Source organism: Oryctolagus cuniculus, chromosome 5, assembly GCF_051225735.1.
Source record: "Oryctolagus cuniculus isolate XC-2025 breed Fujian yellow rabbit chromosome 5, ASM5122573v1, whole genome shotgun sequence".
In the NCBI taxonomy this organism is placed as follows: Eukaryota; Metazoa; Chordata; class Mammalia; order Lagomorpha; family Leporidae; genus Oryctolagus; species Oryctolagus cuniculus.
The window spans coordinates 113,381,193-113,391,028 of NC_142871.1; the positions used below are offsets into that span (position 1 = coordinate 113,381,193).

General features: G+C 37.8%; 1 protein-coding gene across 1 annotated transcript in view; it reads left to right on the plus strand.

The window, feature by feature from the left end:
- COL21A1 (collagen type XXI alpha 1 chain) overlaps positions 1-9,679 on the plus strand; it is a 180,147-nt gene extending 170,468 nt beyond the window's left edge. The window contains exons 25-30 of the mRNA XM_089333077.1: positions 1,594-1,626; positions 2,880-3,026; positions 3,115-3,169; positions 4,007-4,207; positions 5,694-5,771; positions 8,088-9,679. Coding sequence (XP_089189203.1) covers positions 1,594-1,626; positions 2,880-3,026; positions 3,115-3,169; positions 4,007-4,207; positions 5,694-5,771; positions 8,088-8,275 — 702 coding nt within the window. The 3' untranslated portion in view covers positions 8,276-9,679. The remainder of the gene's footprint in view (positions 1-1,593; positions 1,627-2,879; positions 3,027-3,114; positions 3,170-4,006; positions 4,208-5,693; positions 5,772-8,087) is intronic.
- Positions 9,680-9,836: the final 157 nt, after the last annotated feature.

Below are 9,836 nucleotides of genomic sequence, written 5' to 3' on the forward strand. Positions count from 1 at the left end.
GATTTTCATACAAAAACTAAATATTTGCTATTTTATGCTTACATTTTAATTTGATATTTTGTGTTTCTTTGTGACACATGGTTACCCACGTTGATCTTTTCTTTGTCTGAGATGTCTAAGGAACCTGAAAATAAATCAAAAGATATACCCAAAGTCAAACTTTATGGTGTGAAATGTTATACATGGAATTTAATGTTTTGTGGAACAACAATTTTTATTTGAGTAATGAAAACCTTTCTGTGTACGTAGAAGTAGAATCCCTTCTCTTTAACTGATAACTGGGTGATTTTAGAGCCTAAATGTACAATGAATTTAAATAGTGTAGAATTTTACTGTCCTTCCTGAATGTTATCTCAATATGCCATTGAAATGAATATGTGAAAGAGATGAAATGGAAAAAAATTAATAGTCATTCAGATCTATCCAGTTATTATGATGAGTGAACTTCATATATGTGTCCTAGTGTTTACATAACTAGATAAATACCATATTTTAAATTATATGATTTCTTTAATCTCTTCCTTATCTACAATGAGTAATGTAAGCACAGGAAAAATAGGTGTTTTCTCTCCTATTAATAACATTTAATGGTATTTTTGTTTTAACTCATTCTTTATCAATAGTTCCCAATCAAAATTTAATATTAAGAACAAATCAGGGAGTTTTGTAGGAAATGTATATTATGAAAAAATATGTATAAACATCAAAATTTTTTGCTTCCAAGTTATTTTTTAATCTAATTTTTCGTGAACTTTTTGAAGTTCACTTGTGAACTTGAAGAAACACACTACTCAATTGCAGAAAAAAGAATTAGTATACCTTATATTTAAACTGATTAGTGTTTATTTTCATTTCATTTTTGACAGGCAGAGTTAGACAGTGAGAGAGAGAGAGAGACAGAGAGAAAGGTCTTCCTTCCGTTGTTCACCCCCAAAAGGTGTGCTGCGGCCGACCCACTGCGCTGATCTGAAGCCAGGAGTCAGGTGCTTCCTCCTGGTCTCCCATGTGGGTGCAGGGAGAGAGAGAGAGACAGAGAGAAAGGTCTTCCTTTCCATTGGTTCACCCCCCAAATGGCTGCTAGGGCCGGTGTGCTGTGCTGTTCCGAAGCCAGGAACCAGGTGCTTCCTCCTGGTCTCCCATGCATGTGCAGGGGCCCAAGCACTTGGGCCATCCTCCACTGCACTCCTGGGCCACAGCAGAGAGCTGGACTGGAAGAGGGGCAACCAGGACGGAATCCGGCGCCCCAACCAGCACTAGAACAAGGGGGATTAGTCTAGTGAGCCGTGGCATCGGCCAAAATAATAATATATTTTAAAACCAATGGAATCCCATTCTAACCTACCTGGTTTGACTTGCAACATAGGAAAATATTGGTATCTTAGAATGAAAAAATAATGCAAATTAAATTTTATGTAACATTTTCTAGTTATTAGCCTTATTAAAAAGACAAAAAAGTCTTATATAATTTTGACACTTATTCTATAATTATTTTCCAAACAGAAAATTAAAGTTTGATTGAATATTTGGTAAAAGATGCATGGCATATTACGTAGCTTGTGCATTTATTCTAGTTTTTCTTATTAATTTTCAAAGGGAATTCAAGGTCATCCTGGTATGAAAGGAGAGGTATGTTCCTTCATATATTATGCTTCCTTTTTAAAAAGAAGTATTTATTTTTTTGAAAGGCAGAATGATGAGATGAGAGAGAGAAATCGAAAGAGAGAGAGATCTTTCATCTGCTGGCTCATTCCCCAGATGGCTGCAATTGCTAGGTCTGTGCCAGGTTGAAGCTAGGAGCCTGGAACTCCTCCCACATGGATGGAGGGGGCCCAAGCACTTGGAACATCTTCTGCTGAATTCCTGGGCTCATTAGCAGGAAACTGGATCAGAAGTGTAATAGAGACTCAAACTAGCCTCAGATGTGGGATGCTATCATTGCAAGTGGCAACTGAACCTGTTGGGCCATGACATCATCCCCTACATAGACCTTGTTGTTGGGTTTCTGATCCTGTAAATCTAGCTTTTCATTTTTTTTTTTTTTTTGACAGTCAGAGTGGACAGTGAGAGAGAGAGAGACAGAGAGAAAGGTCTTCCTTTCCGTTGGTTCATCCTCCAATGGCCGCTGCAGCTGGCGTGCTGCAGCTAGTGCATTGCGCTGATCCGAAGCCAGGAGCCAGGTGCTTCACCTGGTCTCCCATGCGGGTGCAGGGCCCAAAGACTTGGGCCATCCTCCACTGCACTCCCGGGCCATAGCAGAGAGCTGGCCTGGAAGAGGGGCAACCAGGACAGAATCCGGCACCCCGACCAGGACTAGAACCCGGTGTGCCGGCGCCGCAGGCGGAGGATTAGCCTATTGAGCCGTGGTGCTGGCCAAGCTTTTCATTTTGTAAACAGAAAGTATCTTTCGTATTCCTCAGTAGAATTTCCAAATTAGTGAGTATATTTACACTGAATTTGCTATAAAATCTAACGTGTTTGCCAATATTTTTGATTCTCTTTCTTGAATGAGAGTTGAATTTTTTCCTGCATATTTTCAGTAAAGAATATTGTACATTTCTGCATTTGTCCCACTGGAACAGAAGCATCTTTGGAACAGGACTATGCCACATTTATTGCTATATATCTAGCATTTTACCTATTACTTATACAATATACTCAATAAATAGTGGCTGTTTATAGGGCTGGTTGGCTGGGTGTATGGATAAATGACGGTTTAATAGCATTTGAAAATTTTTTCATGATCACTGGTAGTATTTTCATATAACATACATTACACACACACATATACATGCTCTGTTATATCCTTAAGGACTTTTAAGATGCAATTTGTACTTTAGGAAATGTTTACATTTAACATTAAAAGATGTTTTGTACTTTAGAGAGGTGAAAATGGAGAGCCTGGTGTCAGAGGTGCCATTGGACCCAAAGGAGAATCTGGGGTGGATGGCTTGATGGGGCCTGTGGGTCCCAAGGGACCACCTGGGGAAACAGGTCCTCAGGGACCTCCAGGATTGGATGGGAAACCTGTACGTACTCTGTTTCTTTCACAATTTATGTATTTTCATGCTTTTTACTTGGTGTGCACATTTGATAACCACTGATAATTTGATGCAGGGAAGAGAATTTTCAGAACAATTTATTCGCCAAGTTTGCACTGATGTATTAAGAGGTAAGTGTCAAGCATAGAGAACTGAGCAACTTTTTTCAAAGTATAAAAGTCATAGATATTATTGATTAAGTTGTGTATGATATTAATTAGATAAATTAAAAAAGTAGAACTTACAATTGGTATCTATTTTTATATATGTGCTATTTTGTAATCCTTTTTATAAAACAATTTATCATTATTGACACCATTATTAAATTTTATCTGCAGCATAATTTTTATATCTGAATTAAAAAATATGATGTCTAATTGACCAGTTTCTTTTATGAGGGCACTTGTACTTTTCCCTGGTTTTAAGCAATCACTGTAATAAATTTGTTATACAGGGCAATGGTATTTCCATGTTTTTTTTTTTCTTTAAAGATTTATTTATTTATTTGAAAGTCAGAGTACACAGAGAGAGAAGGAAAGACAGAGAGAGAAAGAGGCCTTCCATCCACTGGTTCACTCCCCAGATGGCAGCAATGGCCAGAGCCATGTTGATCTGAAGCCAGGAACCAGGAGCTTCTTCCGGGTCTCCCACATGGGTGTAGGAGCCCAAGGACTTGGGCCATCTTCTACTGCTTCCCAGGCCATAGCAGAGAGCTGGATGGATGTGGAGCAGCTGGTACTTGAACTGGCGCCCATATGGGATGCCGGCACTATAGATGGTTGCTTTAACTGCTAAGCTACAGCGCTGGCCTCCCATTCCCATGTTTGTTAAATTCCTACCAGTGAAATTATTGTTGAAAACATATGTACATATTCAGTGATCATAACATTCTTGGGTAAGTTGTTCTTTGAGATGTTAACTGTAAGTCACTATTTAAACATAAGGGATGGGGTTTCTTTGTTTTTAAGCCCAGCTGCCAGTCCTACTTCAGCGTGGAAGAATTCAAAATTGTGATCATTGCCGGTTCCAACATGGTTCCCCTGGCATTCCTGGACCACCTGGTCCCATAGGCCCAGAAGGTCCCCGAGGATTTCCTGGTTTGCCAGGAAGAGATGGTGTTCCTGGAGTAATGGGTGCTCCTGGACGTCCAGGTGCCAGAGGATTAAAAGGTACTAAACTTGTTTGAATAAGCAAGTGGGGGAAAGGGGCATTTTAAAAATTATTATCCATACCCAATATTCATTTAACATGCAAGAAAAGTTCATCTTTGGGTTTTTAAAATTATTTTAATTAATTTATTTTTTTCAACTTTAAAAGCAGAGAGAGGGAGGGAGGGAAGGAGGGAGAGAGAGAGAGAGACTGAATCCCAAATCAATTGTTTCACTTTCAAAATGCCTACAACAGCCATGGTGGGACCAGGGTGAAGCCAGGAGCCAGGAACTCAATGTGGCTCTCCTATGTGGGTGACAGGGACCCAAGAACCATTTGCTGTCACCCAAGATATACATTAGCAGGAAACTTAAATGGAGAGCAAAGTCAGACCTCAAACCTAGGCACTACACCATGGGACAATGTAGGCGTCCAAAGTGGCAGATTAACCACTGTGCTAAATGGCCTCCCTCATCTTTGTTTTTATGAGGAAAGAAAATTGTTAAGTTCCTAAATCATTAGATAATTTGTCAGCTGAATTCATTATTCTATTTTCTTATAGCAATATTCTAGAGTAGAGAGACCAAGGTCATAATTATGAACAGGTGAAGTTATAGATTAGAAATGTTCACAATGCATCTAGAAATTTTTTTGAAGTCTAATTGGATCTTTAAATAGAAAAGCAGACACCATTTTGACTTTTATTTTAACTTTGGTTACTTTTTGTACTACTACCTTATTCAAAAAAACTTTTATATAAAAACGATATTTTTTTTTTTTTGACAGGCAGAGTGGACAGTGAGAGAGAGAGAGACAGAGAGAAAGGTCTTCCTTTGCCGTTGGTTCACCCTCCAGTGGCCGCCACGGCCAGCGCGCTGCGGCAGGCGCACCGCGCTGATCTGAAGCCAGAAGCCAGGTGCTTCTCCTGGTCTCCCATGGGGTGCAGGGCCCAAGCACTTGGGCCATCCTCCACTGCACTCCCTGGCCACAGCAGAGAGCTGGCCTGGAAGAGGGGCAACCAGGACAGAATCCGGCACCCCGACTGGGACTAGAACTCCGTGTGCCGGCGCCGCAGGCGGAGGATTAGCCTATTGAGCTGTGGCGCTGGCAAAAACGATATTTTATAACAAAACCTTTTAATAGCTCACAACTTCTTTTCTCTTTGAATTTTTATGTGAAATTTTAGTTGATAATTCTTCACTTTTTATTTAATATTATATGAACAACTTAGATTTTTTCAAATCTAAAAGAACAATGATTAATACAAAAGGTAATAATTCCAAGCCATTTTCTTTTCCTAAAATTTAATTTCCACTGAGTCTTTCATCTTGACCATTGCTTCAAAAATTGTTTCCCATTAGTAATACAAAAATAGATGGCAGGCTATTTTTAAAAAGACGTTCTACTTTTCTTTCAACGTATGTATTAACAGCTTTGAAAGAAGCATTCGAGAAGGCAGTGATTTTCAGGAAATGTAAACTCAGGCACATATTGGACTCTCCACAGGCCTACCAGGAAGAAACGGGGAGAAGGGGAGCCAAGGGTTTGGCTTTCCTGGAGAACAAGGTCCTCCTGGCCCCCCAGGTAAGAATAGACAGGTGCATAAAAGTGTTGCAGCACATTTTGACTTCAGAAAAACAACAAGACACTGTCAAATCATTTGAAGACAAAACAGTTGTTTCCATTTTTGAGTATTCACATTTAACACACTGAGATCCAATTACTAGAATTTTTGTACTACAATCACAGATAATGCAAGGTTGTCTCTTTCATGTAAGATAGTCTAACATCTAGTTCTTAGAAATGTTCTGGAATAGTTGTAGTCATTCTGGCTTATCCAGTGTATAGTTTTTGTGACTTTGAGGGCCACACATTAACGCTGAACTGGACTCGTATGTAAGCCCTGCTAGCTGTGATATTTAACATTTCCTTATTTGTAAAATGGTGATGACTTGAGTGGAATTTTTAAAATGCTAATATATATATTACTTTCAGAACAGAACATGACAATTGCAATTATGTTTTTAGTGGTTTGCTATTATTATTTTAGATGCTGTTAATTCATAAGGCTTTTAGTGGTTCAAATGTTTTAATGTAGTTTATATAGAACAATTAAAATGATACCTCGAACTGTAGTTAAGTGCAAAGCAAATGCTTATTATTTGTAATAACAGGAAGTAGAGTAGTAGGAAATACCTCAAACTATTGTGTTATAGCCTAAAATCTGAATATTTTTTAAAAAAATTTGAATCATCACCTTTAAAAGGCCTAAGATCAGTGTCTTGTTCTTTTTTTTTTAACTTTTATTTAATGAATATAAATTTCCAAAGTACAGCTTATGGATTACAGTGGCTTCCCCCCCATAACGTCCCTCCCACCCGCAACCCTCCCCTCTCCCACTCCCTCTCCCCTTCCATTCACATCAAGATTCATTTTCGATTCTCTTTATCTACAGAAGATCAGTTTAGCATACATTAAGTAAAGATTTCAACAGTTTGCTCCCACACAGAAACATAAAGTGAAAAATAATAGATGATTTTTTAAATGGTGATGAAATCAGATCAGACCTATTGTCATGTTTAATCCCATTGAGAGTCAAGTTGGGAATTGATAATTTCTTCTTCTTTTTTTTTTTTTTTTTTTTTTTTTTTACAGAAGATCAGTTTAGTATACATTAAGTAATGATTTCAATAGTTTGCACCCCCATAGAAACACAAAGTGAAATATACTGTTTGAGTACTCATTATAGCATTAAGTCTCAATGTACAGCATGCTAAGGACAGAGATCCTACATGAGGAGTAAGTGCACAGTGACTCCTGTTGTTGACTTTACCAATTGACACTCTTGTTTATGGCCTCAGTAATCTCCCCATGCTCCAGTCATGAGTTTCCAAGGCTATGGAAGCCCCTTGAGTTCTCCGACTCTTATCTTGTTTAGACAAGGTCATAGTCAAAGTGGAGGTTCTCTCCTCCCTTCAGAGAAAGGTACCTCCTTCTTTGAAGACCTGTTCTTTCCACTGGGATCTCACTCACAGAGATCTTTCATTTAGGTTTTTTTTTTCTTTTTTGCCTGAGTGTCTTGGCTTTCCATGCCTGATATACTCTCATGGGCTTTTCAGCTAGATCGGAATGCCTTTAGGGCTGATTCTGAGGCCAGAGTGCTGTTTAGGACATCCGCCATTCTATGAGTCTGCTGAGTATCTCACTTCCCATGTTGGATCACTCTCCCCTTTATTTATTCTATCAGTTAGTATTAGCAGGTACTAGACTTGTTTATGTGCTCCCTTTGACTCTTAGTCCTTTCATTATGATCAATTGTGAACTGAAATTGATCACTTGGAAGTGTCTTGTTCTTGAGCATGATACTTGCACTAATCAGGCAATAGTTGACAAATTAATGCTGTAAACACTGTTATGATATGTTAACAACAATGTATTCAGATATGGAAATTTTAAAAATGTATAATGGAAATAATCAATGTTACTGCAGATGTGGCATAAAAATCACTATTTAGAGCCTTTGCTTACCTGTATTTATCATTTGGTAATTTAGAATAATTTTGGTAAAAGATAGTGTATAAGAAATAAGTTTGGACAGTCTACAAATTGGAATATTAAAATGTTTGCTCATTGTCTTAATCAGTAGCATGATTGCTATAATAATATGTTTAGCCTATTTTTATAAAGAATAAGTGATCACTTTTGAATAATTCTTTTCAAGGTGGACAGCATATAGAATTAGGAAGAGAATGTTTTCTCTTTTCAATTAGTGCAAACATGCAAAATGCTCATTAAGTGTATTGTCAGTGTACATTGTGTTTTTTTTTTTTTTTTGCAGAATGCTATTTTAAATCATAATCCAAAATGTTCTGTTCATGTATTGCTAATGTCCCATTTTAGGTCCAGAGGGCCCTCCTGGAATAAGCAAAGAAGGCCCCCCAGGAGACCCAGGTGTTCCTGGGAAAGATGGAGATCATGGGAATCCTGGAATCCAAGGGCAGCCAGGCCCCCCTGGCATCTGTGACCCATCGCTGTGTTTTAGTGTCGTTGTTGGAAGAGATCCGTTTAGAAAAGGACCAAACTATTAGTGTCTGGTGCCTCATTCAGCAGCCTAGGCATGGTGCTTTTCTTTTGTGGTCTTTTGCATCTCAGGAAGAAAACCCAACAGCGATCCCTTGAAAAGAAACTGAAGTACCTCGGCATTGTTATTATTTGTGTCCTGCAGGAAAAACTATATGAGTTATAAAAGGTCACATAGACTGATTTTAAAGCCTCCTCAGTAATAGGGCACCTTGACATGAGTAGCATTAATTAAATTTCAAGGGTTTCTTATAAAGTCCATTCATTTTAATCAGAATTAAATATAAAAATCCACCATTGCCTGTTAGCCAGTCAAATTTAGTCACTGTGAAATACTTCACATTCAGTCTCCATGTAGTAGAGAGTGGAATTCAATTTCATGTCCGTGTATATTTCATGTTTCACATCTCACAACTTATGCTTCTGCATTAGCAATAGCATATCTGGTCATGGGAAATAAGATCAGGGCTGATATTCAGCTGGGATAGACGGTACAGTCGGCCCTCTCTATCTGCATGTTCTGCTTCCCCAGATTCAACCAGCCATGGCTTGGAAATATTCAGAAAAATATTGCATCTGAACTGAACATGCAGAGACTATTTTCTTGTCATCCTTCCCTAATCAATGTACTATCACAACTATTTACCTGGCATTTATATTTATTAGGTATTATAAGTAATCTAGAGCTGACTTAAAATACACAGGAGGTTGTGCATGGATTACATGCACATATAATGCCATTTTATAGGACTTCAGCATCTGGAGATTTTGGTATGGGGGTGAGAGAGGGTCCTGGAATGGGTGGATACTGAGAGACAACTGTATTGTCGGCCTTATCATTTACTCCAGTGTTTGTGCCTGTTGGTTAGGGTCAGTGGACCTCTTGTTGTTTAACATTTTGAATATCACCTCTGAAGAAGATTAAAGTGTTTCTCATTTCATTTTCAAACTCTAAAGAATGAATATGCTATGAGAAAACATGGATGACGTTGGGAGTGGTCAGATTATATGACATCAAAGACATTTTAGAAAAGTTTCATTGAACAACATATTCAGAGAAAATGAATTCAGAAGTGCTAAAAGAACTTTCTACTTCATACTTACTGATCAATTGGAATATTTGTTGTATGCTTTCAGTTTCCATCCCATGTATTACATGTGTATGTCCATATATGTTAATTTTCATTGTAGCGAAGCTAGTGGGAATAAATGTTCTAGTTGTAAAGAAAGGTAGCAACACAAATCGTAGTACATCTTGATATTTTCAGCAAACTTTAAAACATTATGAACAATCTTGGTGTACTGTACTTAATGCTTTTGTAAGAAACAGAATTTGAAATGTTTCATCTTTGTCATGCTCAAAATTGTGTTACATGCTTGTTATTCCGAGTACAATAAAGTTTTGTACAGGCTTCTATTGTCTTTTTGTAATCAATCTTAACTGATTCTGGTGTATATTATCCTTATCACATGGTAATTTATTCAGTAGATATATTTGTTTGTCCTATTATTGACTATCTGGTTCATCTGAAATAATTCAAAAATTGAGTTGGTATGCTACTTAGATAA